Source organism: Pyrus communis, chromosome 11 (assembly GCF_963583255.1).
Source record: "Pyrus communis chromosome 11, drPyrComm1.1, whole genome shotgun sequence".
Lineage (NCBI taxonomy): Eukaryota > Viridiplantae > Streptophyta > Magnoliopsida > Rosales > Rosaceae > Pyrus > Pyrus communis.
The window spans coordinates 25,870,983-25,889,385 of record NC_084813.1 but is presented as its reverse complement, the minus strand read 5'-3'; the positions used below and the strand labels follow the sequence as shown (position 1 = coordinate 25,889,385).

The following is an 18,403-nucleotide window of genomic DNA, read 5'->3' as shown; positions in this document are numbered from 1 at the left end:
CGTAATACACGATTCAATCTTAAATAGAAGTAAAGGAGTGAGCACGCTCTTATGATTAGCTAGCATAACTCAAATCTGCACAATATGCAGGATTTTTTTATATATTATTATGTGCTTATGAACATTATACATATAAAAAAATAAAATAAAAACAAATATTAAAAAACAATGCCAGCCCTGAAGGAGTGCAGGTGGTGCCATTATCGGTCCTAAAGGATGAAGGTGGTCCCATCTCCGACCCTGAGGGGGAGAAGGTGGTGCCATCGTTGGACTCGAGGGGCGTGGATGGTGCCAACGCACAGACCTCGACCTACGCCCCAATTTTGATTTAAAGAACACAGATATAATCTAATAAGTACTCTTTGATGCAGGACCGAATGGATTAAGCAATGTTGTTGCTTGTGAGGGCATGGGGTTTGTTGAATTGAAGGGAGTGATGAGTAGGAGTGCCCTTGTTGTGAAGGGTCTTCAACGAGGAAGGGTTGATCTGCAAGAACAAATAGTTTCCAGCAAAAAGATCACCAAAGTGTGACTGCCCTTCTTTAAATCTCCTCACCACCTTTGCACACAGAGCAGAAACCACCTTCACCTTCCTCCTCAAGAACAACAACCTCCTCAGGCTCGGAACTTTGAGCTTGAACGATTTCCTCCGAATGTGAGCCCTTCTGAACGATCTGAACCTGCACCAACTAGTAGTAGTATTGTTTGTCCTTGATCTCACCACCACTCGGTTCTTTTCGAAATCGAACTCCTCGTCGTCGAGATCGTCGTCATGTCTGAGTCTTTGGTAAGCAGGGAGCTTGGTGGAAGAAGAAGATGAGATCATTGGAGAAAACTTCAAATGTTGTTTGGATTTGGATAGGAATTGTGAGGGATATGAGGTAATGGTGTTTGTGTTGAGTAGTTGGTTTTTTTCTTTGGGTTAGGGATAATAATGTGATGGACAAAGAAATAGGTGGTTCGAAGAATGCATTCAATGAAAAAACAAAGTGGCCAGTTATTTTGAATTTGCATCCTCTTCGGAATTGACTATCCGGAGCTTAAGAACCAGAAAATTTGGACTGTTCAAGAAAGAGAGATTCGAGGCCTTGGCTTGTGTGAGGTGAATTAGCGAAATAGTTAATGAAAACCGTCGAATACAATTTAAGTGGTCAGATTTCCTGCTTCTTAACCTCACGATAGTGAAATCCAGGGAGGATCTTTGGCCAATTATTTTTTGGTAACAAACAAGCAAAGCATTTGAGGTGGTGAGGTGAAGTTAATGCTTTAATCAAATACCAACCGTTTCATGTATTGGTATAGCAACTAGAGAATCGACCAGTTGGTTCACTCAACTTCAACCATCGCCACACGTTCTCCACATCTGAAAGGATTCAATGCCCAACAACTGACTCCTCCCGGAATTGCGTTACGATTTGAGCTGACCGGCTCATAAATGGTCGTCGTGTAATTGGTGCACATCATATCAAATTTACTTCCTAATTAATACCTCGTTCACTCATGTTATAACATTAATACTTATATTATAGTTTGTTACACATAAATTAGTAACAACAATAAAACGAGATATGATGATATAGAGATAAAGAGATAAAGACAACCTAACTTTAACAATACGAGTGTCACCGATTTGAAGAGACGTGACACCTCATCTACTCTTTCTCTTTCAAGCTTCAATCCACCACCGATGGAGAAAGAAAATGACCATACCAAACGCATGAACGGTGAACCCCTAATTTCCACAACTTAGTCATACGTGTCGACTACCTACAATCTGCCTTTTTTTTCCTTTATCTTTTATGAAAGAAAAAATAAAAGTGCCTCAAATAATTGTATAAAATCCTTGAGCCACGGGTATGTAAAACTATAAGGCCTCGTTTGGTAAGTTGATCTTTACAGAACTAGATTAGACATCGAGGATTGGGGCAAAGATCGAACTTTGAGTCATAGACCTTTTGACCCATGTCTAAGTTAATTCAATTTGCATTATCCAAGTCGATTCCGTGGGCCTAATCAGGAGATACCCAACGAGCCATTTGAAGGAAACCTCTCTTAAAAGTATAGCAACTAACCTATGCTGATTTTGACGGACTGTGCTCCACCATAGTGACCTCCTGTATTTTGGTCCTACTCAACGCCATAATAGTCCGACAAGTTTGAGAACTCTCCTAGTGATGCAACTGTCAGAAACACAGTTCAGTACATACAATTGGTTGAATCTTTTTTTTTTCAAGTTTCCAACCAATTGTTTTATTACACTTAGGTTAGGTTTGTGATTGCTTAATTTAAATAAATAAATTAAAAAAAAAAAGCTGCTATGAAAAAAAGCTAGAGTGTAAAATGTGTTCGGTAATAATATTAAATATAAATGGTAGACGTTTGGGACCAGGTTACTATTATTTCTTTTTCTGCTTTTGTGTCAAGTGTATTTATTTTTCTTAATAAATGATTTGCTACAAAAGGATTTTTTTTTGGTAAACGTGACAATTAATTACTCATATTTTTGTTTTTATTTATTTTTTGTAAAGACGAAGAAACAAATTCTATTTTCTCGCCTATCTACTACGGTGACGAAGAATCAAATTATCACTATATTTATTCCTTTTTCTACTTCTTCTTCCAAGTGCCCATGGATTAAGCAGCAGTTCAAAAGTTTAACCTATTCGGAAATCTCCAAATTTATGTTTATTTTCAACTCCCTGAAGCATTTCATCACTTACTACGTCCTTCCTCGTCCTTGGATGCTTAGGTATCCACCGTAAGCCTTTCCTCGTTTGAACCTCGCCTTAAGTGCTTTTTTTCAAATCTCGGGTCAAAATAAGCAGAAAAGTGGAAGCAGCAAAATGCGGCTTCCTAAAACCCGCTTTTTTTAAAAGCATCAGATGAACAGTAAATTTTAAAGAAAGTTTCTCAACCTAAATAATACCCTCTCCGTTTCTCCATCTCCCTCCCTCCAATCGCATCTGGGCTGATGCCGCATCAGATTGGGGGAGCCTAGAAGGGAAGATTGGGTGCTTCGAATCCCCATCACTGAAAGTGAACTTTTTAGCTTTGGTATAAAAAGAGATTGTGTAAAGTGGAAGCACAGCTACAGTTTTATTTTACAGCAGTTTATTCTTACAGCACATCAGAAACAACTTTTTCAAAAAAACACAGTAATACCAAACTAGCCCTTAATGTATCGAACTGTGTTCCCAACACATTGAAAATCTCTCATCCATCCACAAGAAAGTCCACCTCCATGAAAAAAAACTAAGACCGGCATCTACAGAGCAACAATCAAATTACAAAAATGTAGAGACGGCAGCACTTCACTTCGTTTTCATTTTTTTTTTTTTTAAAACAACCAAAAAAATCACCAGAGTATTCACTCACATCTGGATCATCATCATCATACGCTGGATTCGACCAACCAATTACCAAACCTACCAACCTCCTGACCACCTAAAGCAATGGATTACAAAGAATGTGATTGAAAAAATAAACAAATACACACAACGTCAGCCAACTCCGGCATGAAAGCACGTCGTCGTTAATACAGTTTTATCCGGGTTTGGATTGCGCTTCGGCATATTGGGCACGACTGAAGATCTTGTCCGCATTCGCAACATGTCTGCACCGAAAACATAACACTAAGAACACGGTACTAAAAATATGATCGTCTCAACTCATCTTGAAACTATAGTTCAAAAATGTACCTGATGCCCGCAACCAAAGGCCATGTCTTTCGGATTCGTAAGGCAAATGGGGCAAACCTGTTCAACACCATATAAAATGTTAACCTGCGAGAGTGCTACAAACGCATCAAAACAGGATTTAGAGGTGGCTGCTGAGAAGTTTGCATACCTGATTATCATAGGTAGAACTGGGAGCAGGTGGAGCTGTACCGACGGAACTGCTGTCTCCATAATAAGGAGGAACACTTGGCTCGTAACTGGTATGGGAAGGTTTCGTGAAAGATGGCGAACTGAAACTGGTAGCACGGGAAGCCTTTGAGCTGCTGAAAGATGACGCTCCATACACTGGAGGGGGGAGAGGAACCTTCTGGGGAATATTTCCCTTCCGACCACTGCCCATTTCAAGAAGAAGAAATTTTGTAAAAAAATTACGGAAACACAGGTTTTCGAAAAGGGTTTAGAGATGAGAAATAAGGACTGCATTGTTACCCCAATATATTGAGCTCTATTGTTGCTTTATACTGAGCAGGAATTTCCATCAAGGCTGCTAGAGCAAATTCAGTCTCTTTTCTTGACGGTGGCACATTCTTTGACATAATTTGCGTAAAATTCACAAACTACAAACAACAAAACAAATGTGCTTCGGTTAAGTATTTTCCAATAATCATAAACAAAGGATCATGAGTCACATAAACAAAATTGTATTATTATGCTGAGAACTTACTTGGAAATTATCAAATGCCCGAGCAGGAATATTGTCATCAAATTCCTTCATCATGTCCCATGGCCCATCTCCAACACCAACTAGAATAATTGATAGAGGGAGCTTACTGTGATAAAATAAGCGTAGAAGATAAGTAGGGGCCAGTCAAAAAACAACATATATTTAGAGAAAGAGGAAGGGGGGTTGGGGGAATATCACACCTTGCAGCAACAATGGCATTAACCGTGTTCTGTTCCTGAGGGCTCAGCCTGCCATTCTCAGTATCAACGCTTCTAGTTACCTAAGGCAAAACATCACAGTACGTCAAAAAAAAAAAAAAAAATAAATAAATAAATAAAATAAAAAAAAAGGGAAACTTGGGATTACAATAGAATATTTCCACTTGCAAGCCATCGTAAAACAAGAGAGCAGGGATAAGCAAAGCTCGTTACACAACTTATGATCTAAGAAGTAGCTAGTGCAGCCACCAGTAAAAGATCTAGAGAAGATGCTATTATTATTGCATAACCCGCATGTCTGACCGACCTCGTAACTGATAAAGTTTTTCATGATTCATTTAGAGCAGTGACCATTAGTGTGCTTTGAAACTAAAAATACAAAGCCCACTCCTGAACTGTGCTAGACTCTAAAACCAAAAGGCAAAGAATTTTGTGTAGATGAAACAAGATTATATCATGGGCGCATGTCTGACCCTCTAATTGCATACTTCACTAAGCACAACAAGAATAAGGCAAGTTACCTGGCCATCTGCAATTATCAACAGGACATGGTATTGGCCAGCACTCTCCTCAACAATGGTCATGGCCTGTTCAATTACAGGTGCAAATGAAGTCGGTCCTGCCAAACATAATGATAATAATGTAAGATGACTGATTAGACGATATAAATGACCACGTCAAGAAATAAGCACTTGGGAAGCAAGAGTTAAACCTGCAAGCCGTAGCTTGGGAACAATTTCCTTGTAGCGAGCCAATACTTCCTCAAATCCATTGCAATATCTATCATCATAGAAACTAAACACATCTTGATCATGAGTTGTCGCTGCAAAATGAAAAAGTAATGATTAATATTCCATGTTTGAAAGAACAAAATCTTAGACAAACAAATCGACATTATTATGAATAAAACCTTACCATCCCCAAAGCCGAAACAGGGAATGAGGTTATCCTCATCAAAAGCAGCCAAGGTTTTTCCAATAATGGATATCGCATGTTCGTAGGGATTTGGCCCGTTCCCAATGTGATGCAAGCTTTTTCGGTTAAATGACCTCGCACCTGTTTACACAACCAATTTCAGTATCCTCCACATCAACAACTACAACATACAATAAATTATTATATGAGATTAGATATTAAAGCGCTGAACCTGTCCATTCATTGCTCTTTGTGAAATCAATACCAACGATAAGATTGGAAGACTCGAGACCAGCACGCGCAAGAGCCTCTGTCACCTGAATACAAGTACAGTTGAGTCGACATAATTAAAAATCGTAGGCAATTAATAAAACTTTAACCAAAAACAGGGTAAGCTTGCAGAAGTTTCTGCCGCTGCAGCGATAATCTTACTTCCTCCAGGGAATGGTAATTATCAGCAATTCTGGAATATCTCCTATCAAACGTCTTCTCCTGAGCCCGAGGGGCCACAGGAGCACTGTACACGGGGGCATAGTAAGGCTGTGCTGATTGATAGGATTCCTGGGGTGGTGGTGGATAACTCTGACTTCCTTGACCATATGGAGGTTGAGCATATGACGTTGATTGACCTCCTGGATGCCCGCCCCATGAGGAGCTCGAACGAGAAGATGAATTTTGCCTATAGCTCCCCTCTTTTGAACTTCTCCCACCCATTTACTCAACTCGGAAGAAAACCCCAAAATCTAAAAGGAATCCTCTTTCCCTTCCTTCACAATGCAATCAACCAAACGACTCGAAATCCGCACCTACAAAGCAGCCACAACAAAACCCAGAAAACAAAAACTTGGAACTCCAATCAGCACCTACAAAGCAGCCAAGAAAACCCAGAAAAACGAAAACTTTGGATTCAAAATCCGCACTTGCAAGGCAGCCAAAACAAAACCCAGAAAACGAAAACTTTGAAATCAATCCTGGCAGGCGTATATATATACGCAGAAACAGAATTCGGAATAGGTAAGGATTGGGAAGTCTCTAAGAAAGTTCGTATCCAGTTTTGCAAATCTGAAGGGGGTTCTGGAAGGCTCCAGGAAACGAAGTTGGACACGACTCGTTCGCGCAAAATCGAATTCACAACCGACTCAAACGAAAGAAGCCCTACTCTGCTAAGTTTTCCACGTTTGCCGAAAATTAGGCGCCAAGTGTCGCCTTCCACCGCAAGCCACAAAAATGTCAAAAAGGAAAGACCTTGATTTCTCACCCACCAACCCAAAAACTCCCCAAATCAAAACGTATCGACTTCAATTACTTATCACAATCCAAAAACGGAAATTCATAAATTCTCAAAAATTAAATCTAAAATTCAAGAACAACAGGAAACACTGAACCGTCCCCAGGAGAATCAGAGCGACATTGTCGAACAGACTTAGAGATCTCGATCGTACGTACCTGAGGAAGAAGGAGGGCTCTGAAACATGGCGAGCAGTCGCCAATGGAAGACTTGCAGTGGTGAGAGAGAGAGAGACTGAGTTGGGTTTAATTAGTAGAATAATGGGGTGTTGGTGGATCTAATTATTGGATTATAAAATATGATTAGAAAAGTGGGAAGCTTTAACTCTACTTTTCTGGGTTCCCTTTTGAATATTTGAATATTCGAGAAATCGGAACCAGAGGAAAATCGGGGGATGGGCACATGGAAGTTTCGCCGAAGTGGGTACCGCAATAATGGCCGTTACTGTTTTTGGATTCCGTTTTTTGAAAACGGAAAATGGAAAGCCTTTCGGGTCCTGTTTTTGAAATAACTGTGATTTGAGTCCACGGAAGGGATGGGGATGATGATGAGATGCGTGGTTTTGTTTGGCTGCGACTGTGACCTCACAATCACGTCCACCGGACCCCCTACTCTCATCTTGTATTCTCAAAAGGATAATATTTTTTGTTTTGGTGTGTGTCGTGTTGTCTATTCAGTTGTGATTAACGTGTCTCGTTCCGCCTATTATGTCAAAATTGAAATCATTTTATATCGTATGTTTGTTCGAAAAAATGAATGATTGTGACAACAATTAACATATTTTAATAAATGAATCTTTATCGCAAATAGTTCTTGAAATTAACCTTCATCATCAAGATGATATTTGAAATTGAAAATTAATAAATGTAGTTCTTGAAAATAGGTGTCGCGAATCAATATGGTCATTTCGTCACAATTCTGTTAAATTTTTTTTTTTTAAGTGTTGATGTGCCACATAAATGGCCCTCATATATCTTTTTTTTATTTTTTTTTTATAAATGGTTCTTGAAATTGACCCACGACGTTAAAATGATCCCTAAAATTGAAAATTGATTAATGTAGTCCCGCAAGTAAGTGTCTCAAATCTATGTAATCATTCCGTCACAATTCTGTTAAGAATTCTGTTATATACTGATGTGACACATAAATGGGTCACACAAGTCTAATTAAATTTTAAAAATCACAAATAGGCTTAATAATTTAATAGTTAATAAAAAAATTGTCAATCTAAAAACTCAATCTTGCAATCACCTCCTATCTCAGTCTACATTTCTCTAGCTCATTCGCTCTCTATTCTCTAAAAAAATCTCAAATACACCTATCATTACACACTTCAACATCCTTCATCGAATTGAACCTAGATCGAGATCACCTTTGGTGAGGGCTTGGCCCATTAGCAACGACTATTGAGACATCACCATTAACATTTAGGCGATCAACATCCTCACAACCGTGTGTCCATTTTTGGTTGAAAACTATTTTCAAACCCTCTCTTAAGCCTTGGTTAAGCCTTGTGCCTTTAAGAATTTATGGAAGGGATCTATCTTTGGAGCAGACCCTACTATAAGAAAAAAAAAATTCCATTGTACAAAAAGGTATTTAGACAACTTTTTTAATTAATTATTAAACCACGCATCAGTACATAACAATTTTTTTTAATAGAATTGTGGCGGAATGATCGTATTGATTTGCGACACCTATTTTCAATGCTTACATTGATTGATTTTCAAATTCATAAACCATATTGATGGTGTGGGTCAATTCCAGAGACCATCTTAATGGTGTGGGTCAATTCCAGGGACTAGTTATGTGTCACATCAGTATTTAACAAAAATTTTAACAGAATTGTGACGGAATGACCAAATTTATTTGCAACACATATTTTTAGGAACTGCATTTATTGATTTTTAATTTCAGATATCATCTCAATGATGAGGGGCAATTTCAGAGACCATTTATGATAAAACATTCTAATAAATTAACTCAATTGAATAAGAACATAAACCGACTCAATTCTGTATTTATAACTTTCGAATACGTTAGTCATGGGTGGCTGGATAAGTAGATAAAACTATATTTGCATCTATCCATAGATGCACCTTCTTGTCCACACTCTTAACAATAACGTATTTTTAACGTACAAATTTTATAATCAAAATTGTTTATGTTCTTAATCGTCCTCAAAAGATTCTATGTGCGAAAAAACAAATCAGATAAATATAATATAGTTATCTGTGTGTACAAAATAAGTGGACACTTGTCATGTAAATGTTAGTTGCTACCAAAATAAACTAAATTTAACTTAATGGAATTTTTATACAAATAAATAAGAAATGATGATTAATAAATACGGTAATAAAATGCACGACTGCAATTATAAAATTTATATGAGAAAAATACATTAATCGCAAGTTGGTGGACAAGGTGGTCCATTCACGAGAAAGATTAACATGAAACAAGTTCATCGCTGCTAAAGAATTCCAGTTCATTAAGACGATATCATGTTTATAATTTTCTCTACATAATCAAGTATTTATACACCCAAGTTGTGACGATAGCCTATTTCATAAAAGTCTCTCTCATATGCCTTTAAAATAAAAGGAAAACTAATGAAAATAGTTTGAAAACTTTAAGTTTTAACGAAAATAACAAAAATATGTTGTAAGCGAATAATACCAGGACTGACTTTTTAGAGTAAAAATATGATTTTTCGTTAAAATGAATAGTACCGGAAGTGTTTCGTTAAAATTTCGTATAAATAAATGCAAATATTTTCAAATAAACGCACTCTAGACGTGGACACAAGTATTTTCTTAAATTTGTATCATTCCGTCAACACCATCCATTTCCTTTGGAACCCGAACGGAAAATCCTTCCATAAGATTTTTGTGCGTCAAGGACAGACACAGTCACGGCAAATTGTCAAAGACGGACGGCCACGGCAAATTGAGAAAGACTTAAATATTTATGTGGTGGGCATTTAAAAGGACTTTAACCATTTTCTTTTATTTTTTATGATAATATTTTATTTTACATGAAAATGACTTTTGCAATATTAATAATTTTAATTGTAATGACTTGTATAGTCGTATACGAATCGATGTTGATCGGAAATAACTTGCAAGAAGACATCATAGGATGCTGACACGAGGAAATGAATAAATGTGGCTGATTACTAGTTGTCCTCATTTTAAAATTAAATTAAAAAAAAAAAAAACACAACTTGTAACACTGAATAAAATTATAGTTGACTTTTATTGATTACTATCTTTTAACAATGTATTCAAAATCACATCTACTGGCTCATCAAATTTAAGTTAAAAAATAAATAAATAAAACATTAAAACATGAAACAATTTTCTTCAAATATTTATTTGATCCGCCAAATTTTTTTTATTTTTTTTAATTTGTTTTCAAATGATCTTTGTTAAATTGAATGTTAGATTTGGACGTCGTCAGGATTCGAACCCACACCGTGGTACAAAAGCAATACTCTTCTTCATCATTATGGAAGATGACTACTTGCATTGATCTAGCAGTTTAAAATTAAGAGAGTATATTTTACATTGTTGTATACACCGAGCTTATTGTCGTAGACGAATGAGGATTCTCTCCTGATCCTTTAATCATGTCCGTTCATTGTTCATCGTGCGATCATAAATTATTGTAAATTTTTTAATTTAAAATTGAATATAAACATTACTTGGCAAAAAACAGATCTCATCATACACGATAAATGAACGTGATTAGAGGATTATCGAGATTCTCATAAAAATGATCATGAGAGGATCCTCATACGTTGTGGACTTGAAATCTCCTGTAGGCTTTGGGCCATAGAATGGGCCTCACACAACACAACGTTCCAAATATGGCCGAAAAAACCAATGGACTTCTGAAGCAGGCCCATCCTATTGGCTGCACACAAGATACGATATTTTTTAATGTTTATAAAATACGGGTGATTCGACATATGTTATTACATAATTGAAATTTTTTTTTTTTTAAATATCTCCACTTATATAATTGTATATAACGTAAGTATCCGTATTACAACGATTGACAAATCTCTCGCTGCACCCGCAATTCACCTCAGTGGACCCTATAAACCCAAAATTCAATTACACCCAAGTCGCACATGATTCTCCCCTCAACCAAATGACCTTATTAACCCCAAAGATTCCCATCCAATTAGGAAAAGTTATAACATACCCCTGAATTATCGGTTTTGCTGTATTTGCCTTCGAGATTATTTTAAGTTTTCTTGAGTGAAATTCTAGATTTTTAATTTAGTTACGAGTTCCTTAACTTTTTATTTGTGCCGGTATTTGTTTTGATTCTATTTCACATTTATTCCACATTTATTTATTTTTTTCGGACTAATCGAAAATTGCATTTTATTTGTGATTACAATCAAACAAAATCACAAATTACAAAGTAACGAACCCAATATCTTCCATTTTTTCTTTAGCATCACGAGCTCAAACTTTATGGGCATAATTGAATTAAAAGTTGGGAATGCAAAGTAAACTAAGTTTAAAAGTTTAGACAATATTACTAATCTAAACTACATATTAATATAATTATTTTTATCAACCAAAATAAGATGAAAAAAACTATTCAGTTTTTCAGCACAACAAAAAAGTTAAGAACAATAACGTAATTTCACAAAACAAACTTTTGTTGTATTTTTTTGTTTAAGCCTCACGTGATTTTGACATCTCTAATTTAATAATAGAAAGAAAAAACCTCTCTCCCTCTCTCCTCACTCTTACGTTTTCTCTAATTCTCTTCCTCTCTCCTTCAATGAAAAAACAAAAATAAAAATTTTCAAGGACGTATACTCATTTTTTTAAATAAACAAATAGAAGGGTACTTTAGGTATATCAAAGTCATCTACTTGATGCTCACGTAGTCTCGACCGCACTCTAGCATCCCCATCCCTTTCTCTCTCCCGCGAAAAGGGCCGCGTGAATCTCCGCTACTTCTACGCCGCTGATCTCACTCTCTCACTCTCTCCGGAAGAACTCGAGTCGGACCCATCGGCCTTGACGGCGAGCCCGAACCCGAATAGCGTACGGAGATGAAGCACAAGAGCGAGCTCAGCTCTTTCCCCACGGCGAACAAGCTGCTGAAGTTCGCTCTGATCGGTCTCATTGGGTGCCTGGGCTTGCTCTGTTTGTACTACGGGTGGTCTTTCGGGCCGGGCTCCCGGAGATCCGACGAGGAGGCTTCTGGGTCCGATGGAGTCGACCCGCTTTTCGGCGGGTTCGTTCTCCATCACGATTTGGATGATTTGCATGACGACCAGGAGCACAACTCTGAGGTCCCCAAAAGCTTGCCTGTAAGTAACGCAGCAATTAATGGTTTATTTTTTTTGGTGATTAGTGTAATTGTTGCTAATTAATCAAAGATTAATGCATATTTCAATCCAGTTAACTCTTTGTAGCAGTTAAATTAAAACTGAATTACTTGTTAATTTGGTGTTGGTGCAACGGAAAGTTGCTCCTTTGTAACCAATTTGTGACCTAACGGTCACAAGTTCGAGTCGTGGAAACAGTCTCTTTGCAAAGCAAGAGCAAAGCAGCGTATGATAGACGTTTCTCCCTGATCCTCGCAAAGCAGGAGGGCTTGGGGTGGGCCTTTATTTGGGAAGAAGAAATTGCCCTTTTGTATAACCGATTGTTTTATCTGGATCTTGTCGAATGCTGTTATTTATAATTCATAAATATTAAACTTTTTGTTCCAAAATTAGTAGAATGTGCTCATTTTGCTCAAGTTGATGGCTTTTAGTGTTTTTGCAGATATGCGATTTACGGTTTTCGGAGTTGATACCTTGTCTGGATAGAAACCTTATTTACCAACTGAGATTAAAGCCGAATTTGACGTTAATGGAGCATTACGAACGGCACTGCCCGCCTCCAGAGCGGCGTTATAATTGCTTGATACCGCCCCCACTTGGTTATAAGGTAGGTTGTCATTGCTTCTGTGAGTTTTACTTTGCTTGATTTCGCCTAGTTTTGATTCCGACGAAATCGTTTCTAGAATTTCAGATACCTATAAGATGGCCGGCAAGTAGAGATGAAGTATGGAAGGCCAACATTCCCCACACCCATCTTGCTCAAGAGAAGTCAGATCAGAATTGGATGGTTGTGAATGGGGACAAGATCAATTTTCCGGGTGGTGGGACACATTTCCATGATGGAGCTGATAAGTACATTGTTGCTCTTTCCAGGGTACTTAAACCTTGACTCACTTCTCAATTCCTATTTATATTTGTCTAATAGTATATAAGGTATAGTAAGTAGAAAGGAAAAACGAAACCTTCGATATAGATATTTGGCTGAATTAGGCTTGCGCCAGTGAAGGTTGTTTCCTCCTGTTTCACATAATGGGATTTTTATATTGAAAATTTTAATTATGCTGTTTCTTTTCGTAGTTTCAATTGCTTCACTGGTGAATAATGCCCCATAGATTGAAATAGCATAGCTCTTTTCTTTCTTCTGTAATGGTATGCTTATTATTTGTGCAGATGCTTAAATTTCCTGGTGATAAATTCAATAATGGTGGAAATATCCGTAATGTTCTCGATGTGGGTTGTGGAGTTGCGAGTTTTGGGGCATATCTTCTTTCTCATGACGTCATAGCTCTGTCCCTTGCTCCAAATGATGTGCATGAGAATCAAATACAATTTGCACTAGAGAGGGGCATTCCCTCTACTCTTGGTATCTTGGGTACAAAAAGACTTACTTATCCAAGCAGATCATTTGAGCTGGCTCATTGCTCTCGGTGTCGAATAGATTGGCTTCAAAGAGATGGAATCCTGTTATTAGAGCTGGACAGATTACTAAGACCTGGAGGGTATTTTGTGTACACTTCTCCTGAAGCATATGCAAATGATCCGGAAAATCGGAGGATCTGGAATGCTATGTATGATCTTCTGAAAAGAATGTGCTGGAGAGTTGTAACAAAGAAAGAGCAGAGTGTTGTATGGGCCAAGCCACTGACTAATAGTTGTTACTTAAAGAGAGATTCTAGGACCCGGCCCCCTCTCTGCGATTCCAAGGATGACCCTGATGCAAGTTGGAATGTGAGCATGAAGGCGTGCATTTCTCGATACTCTTCAAGTAAGTAGCATTGCTATACTTTCATTGTTAATATTTTGGGCTTCCACCTCCTAATCTTATTATCTTATCATTTTCTAAAATTGTAAAACAGAGATGCACAAGGAAAGAGGAAGTGGGCTAGCTCCTTGGCCACGGAGGCTTACCGCTGCACCGCCTCGCCTGGAAGAAATTGGTGTCAGTCCTGAAGAATTCCAAGAGGACACTGTAAGTTTCCTGTTTACAAGCTAACTGTTCACATTGATGTTTGCCTACTAACCTATATTGTTCTATTTAATGAGAGACGGAAATCCATGTGATGCAGAGCATATGGCACTTCAGAGTGATTGAGTACTGGAAGCAGATGAAGTCTGTCATACAGAAAAATTCAATTAGAAATGTCATGGATATGAACTCATACCTTGGTGGATTTGCTGCTGCCCTGAATGAAAAAGACGTCTGGGTGATGAATGTTGCTCCTGTCCATGTATCTGCCAGACTCAAGATCATCTATGATCGGGGCTTAATTGGAACTGTTCATGACTGGTATGCATTTTGATCCAATTATTCTCAGCAGTTACAAATTATAATATCCTGATACATATTATTGGTTTATAGTCAGTTGAATATTCATACTCAATATATTTGTATAGGTGTGAAGCATTTTCTACGTATCCACGTACATATGACCTTCTACATGCGTGGGAAGTATTCTCAGAGATTGATGAGCGCGGGTGCAGTACAGAGGATCTATTGATTGAAATGGATAGGATACTCAGACCATATGGGTTTGTCATCATAAGAGACAAACCTGCCGTTATAAACCATATTCGAAAGTTTCTGACTGCCTTGAAATGGGATGGCTGGTTATCAGAAGTAGAACCACGGGTCGATGCTCTTTCCTCAAGGGATGAAAGAGTTTTGATTGCTAGAAAGAAGTTGTGGGACGAGGGGACTTCAGTAATGTGATTCTGCTTTGATTTTCAGGTATATGACCTAATTTATGTGAGTTCTTCATTTCTAGTTATTACTGCATTTACGTATATTGTACGAAGAGTTCCATATGTATTGATATTTACTTGTTAATTTGTGCAAACTCTCACTTTGCGGAAATTTGACGTTGTTTTTCTCCTCGTTCAAGATATGCTAGATGCGGTATTGGTGCATAGCCCTGCCAGGTCGAAGAGTGCATAGAAAGAGGAATTTCTTCAGTTACCGATCGAGGCCATGGTGCGCGTTGTTTCGTGAGAGTGAGACGGTAGCGGTACACAGGGATAGAGATATAGATATGTAGTTAGAAAATGTGTGAAGTTATGGTAGGAGAAGGGGGCAACCTCAATTGAAGAAAAACTTGAATAACTAGGAGCTGTTTTCTATTGGGATATATTATAGTAATTGGAAATTGGTTACATGAACTCAATAAATACACTCTTATGCTGCCTCTTATGCAAGTTTCCCAAACACTAGCATAACTTTGACGTACCGGTTACATTTAAGTTATTCTCGTATGTTTCATATCTTACATGAAACTAATACGCGAATGTGGGGTATTCAAAATCAATCACGCAATGATGTAGGGACAAGTTAAAACATATGGTTACATGTAAGTTATTCTCATATGTTTCTTAACTTGTATGCAACCAGGATGCTAAAGTGGTGGTCTCTAAAACCAATTACAGGATGACACCTAAACAAGTTCAAATACATGACAATGCTCTAATAGACTCGGGATACCGCCCATCTTTGACTTGGTATACAAGCCTACAACCTCGGCTTTTGTGGCCGAAAGGTTTAATTTTTTTTCCGGCGAGGTGGTCAGAATGTTCAAATTTTGCCGGCTAGGTGGTCGAAAGGTTGATTTTGATAATTACGAGCCTCAACGCCAACAAATGGGAATAATCCATTAACACATAACCCAGCTCAGTCGGTCAAACATCAATCAATTCAATAGTCATGGGCAAAAATCTTGATTAATTTACACTTAACAAAATGTTTTGGCCTAATAACATCACTAGAGCAAAAAATACAACCTTCAAAAGAGCTTCGAACCGGAACCGAAATCACCCCTTACCAAATACTTCAAAAATTGCTAGGAGCAGTTAATCTTTATCACAGTTCTTTCTTCAAGTCTTTAATTTCGTGCTCTTTTTACTCTTCTTCTTCCTTGAAGCAAAGCTGCTCGGTCCAATTTCTATGGACATTCTTTTCGTCCTGCAAAGCATAAGAACAATAATTGAGTACTTTCAGCAGAACATCAATGGCGTTCATTGTAAACAAAATAGAGACCGGAGAGCAAACAGAAATTAAGAAGCACTCATACCGCTTGGAGAGCTCTTCTGACTCCTCGTCGCCATCTTCAAATGCACCATCTGAAACTAAAGATATGATAAAATTGAAGATCAGCTGAAAGATCCAACAATAACACATGCAAAATACCAAATGCTGGATCAACATTATACTTTTGTTGTTCATGACTAAAGACATACCAGCTCCATCAATCTCGTCATCCTCGTTCTCTGACTCTGAACCGGAACCCCACCTGTCACCTCCATCGTCAAAGTCCCAACGTTCTCCCACTGGAGGCATCCAAAAGTCAGTTTCTTCTGTATCGCCTTCCTCATCAGAAGCCTTACTTTTTCCAGACATAATCTCATCAACTCCATCATCCTTCTTCTTCTTCTTCTTTTTCTTCTTCTTCTTTCTGTCTCCGTCCTCTTCTTGGTCAGATACTATTTCCGGGTTCTGATCATCCACCTCTGCTACCACTCCCTTGGCTTTTAGCTTCTCTTCTTCCTTCTCTTCTGTTTATATAACCGACACGAACATCACCATTAAACACATTGGAGTCCGGAAGCCAATCCATACACAAATTTGAAAAAGAACGAAACAATATACGAACCGAGCTTGTTGAGGAAGCGTTTCCCATTTATATGCTTCCAAATGTGCTCCTCTGACTTATTGATAGTATCCCCTGTTAGTTTACAAACCGACTTTGAACTGCACAAGGAAAGCAAATGAACCAGGTTTCAGCATAAACCCGAAATCTCTGCTTGGTTTGCAGTAAAACTCAAAAGCTTTTCGTATATCAATTCGCAACATGGCAAATATAAACAAACGTAAATTCAACATTGGCCTGTTTCCGACCAACAAATGCGATTTTGATTATCTTTGGGAAAACACCAGAAGGTAAAAGCGATTTCTGCAGAAGCACCTACTCAGGAAGTACTTCCAAGTATTTTTCCAGAAAGCACTTTAATTTTAATGAAAATTTCGACATGTTTCTAGGAAGCACAAGTGCTTTTGATCAGAAGTGCTTAGCGATCAAACCCAGCTGAATTCCAATGTAAATTATGCAAAAATTAATCAAAGTTTAAATCTTTATGTAACCGAAGCGAAAGAAAATGAAATTACCGGGAAAGAGGATCCTGCTTGAACATGTTGAGAGGAGCTTTCTTATGGGAAAGGGCATATTCGATTAGGCCCAAACGGCACCGTTTGCTATGAGAGTACACTTCCTTGTCTTTGGCCACCAATTCGTGGCCTGTCTCGACGCACTGGAAGCGGCCATTTTCGAGCTCCTTGAAGGTCGGCGAGCCCAGTAGGTTGCTCCCTTCCTTCTCCTCCTCCTCCGCCTTCTTCTCAGTCGTCGCCATTGCTGAGTAGCCTGAGTTTCTCAAGTTGCCGCGCAGAGAGATGGAGAGCTAGCGAAGACACAATGTTTTGGGCCCCCAGACCTAGTTATAAGCCCGCCTCGTCTGGTCCTGGACTCCTAAGCCTTTTGGGCCTATTTTTTTGGATCCGAGTGTGTAAATGTGAGACCATTTCTATTTTGGGCCTTCTCTTTTGCTATTCCCAGTGAATAGAGAGAGACCAATACGTAGCTGGAACGTCAAAATGATGTTGTCTCAAATCCATAAAGTGTCACAATGAATTTAATAATTAAAATTTTTTTAAGTTGCTGGTAGTTTTGGCAGAAACGGTGATGCTGAGGGCTACCAATTCATATTATGTCACATCAGATTTGATTTTAGTTCTGATTTAGATATTTTGACATCTCTTTTAAAAATTCTCTTAATTGTCCCTTATGACCATCGCTCACTTGTAACACTTATAAAACATGGTCACACGAGGAATGTTATAGGTAAAAAATAATAAATGAACATTTAAAAGACTTAAGGCTTGTTTGAATGTACTTTTAAAATGACTAAGAGCGCTTTTAGAGAAAATATTTTTGGGTTTTAAAAATACTTAAAGTGCTTTCTGCAAGAATCACCGGTTTTGTACTTCTTCCATGAAGCACTTTAAGTGTTTTTTTTTTTTTTTAAGAATTTACTTTCATCTTTACTAATAATTGGTTCTAAAAATATTTCACTAAAAACGCTTTCGATCATTTCAAAAGCGCATCCAAACGTATCGTTTCTCCGAAACACCCATGCAATAATAGATCTGTCATGCTGTTCATGAGTTTATGGCATATAGAG

The 18,403-nt window shown here is 37.9% G+C and overlaps 3 protein-coding genes across 5 annotated transcripts; 1 reads left to right on the top strand and 2 right to left on the bottom strand.

The window, feature by feature from the left end:
• Positions 1-3,138: 3,138 nt before the first annotated feature.
• On the bottom strand, positions 3,139-7,364 carry LOC137749578 (E3 ubiquitin-protein ligase RGLG2). Of its 3 annotated transcripts, none has more exons than XM_068489698.1 (12): positions 6,981-7,364; positions 5,967-6,397; positions 5,767-5,851; positions 5,535-5,675; positions 5,332-5,442; positions 5,141-5,238; positions 4,602-4,681; positions 4,402-4,507; positions 4,167-4,294; positions 3,847-4,069; positions 3,699-3,755; positions 3,139-3,613 (listed from the first exon to the last, which is right to left on the bottom strand). In XM_068489698.1, the coding sequence occupies exons 2-12, from the start codon at positions 6,246-6,248 to the stop codon at positions 3,533-3,535; spliced, it is 1,392 nt and encodes a 463-aa protein (XP_068345799.1). In that variant the 5' UTR covers positions 6,249-6,397; positions 6,981-7,364; the 3' UTR covers positions 3,139-3,532. The 3 variants fall into 3 exon arrangements, with proteins under 3 accessions (XP_068345799.1, XP_068345801.1, XP_068345800.1); XM_068489700.1 differs by having other exon boundaries at positions 5,967-6,340; XM_068489699.1 differs by having other exon boundaries at positions 5,967-7,364.
• A 4,400-nt stretch (positions 7,365-11,764) lies between these two features.
• LOC137707886 (probable methyltransferase PMT9) lies at positions 11,765-15,331 on the top strand. The gene is made up of 8 exons (XM_068446819.1): positions 11,765-12,163; positions 12,624-12,788; positions 12,873-13,055; positions 13,352-13,946; positions 14,038-14,150; positions 14,248-14,468; positions 14,576-14,909; positions 15,064-15,331. Exons 1-7 carry the CDS (start codon positions 11,903-11,905, stop codon positions 14,889-14,891), a joined length of 1,854 nt encoding a protein of 617 aa, XP_068302920.1. The 5' UTR covers positions 11,765-11,902; the 3' UTR covers positions 14,892-14,909; positions 15,064-15,331.
• A 521-nt stretch (positions 15,332-15,852) lies between these two features.
• LOC137709361 (uncharacterized) lies at positions 15,853-17,616 on the bottom strand. The gene is made up of 5 exons (XM_068448451.1): positions 17,334-17,616; positions 16,822-16,919; positions 16,409-16,723; positions 16,243-16,297; positions 15,853-16,133 (listed from the first exon to the last, which is right to left on the bottom strand). The coding sequence occupies exons 1-5, from the start codon at positions 17,573-17,575 to the stop codon at positions 16,046-16,048; spliced, it is 798 nt and encodes a 265-aa protein (XP_068304552.1). The 5' UTR covers positions 17,576-17,616; the 3' UTR covers positions 15,853-16,045.
• Between the last annotated feature and the right edge of the window lie 787 nt (positions 17,617-18,403).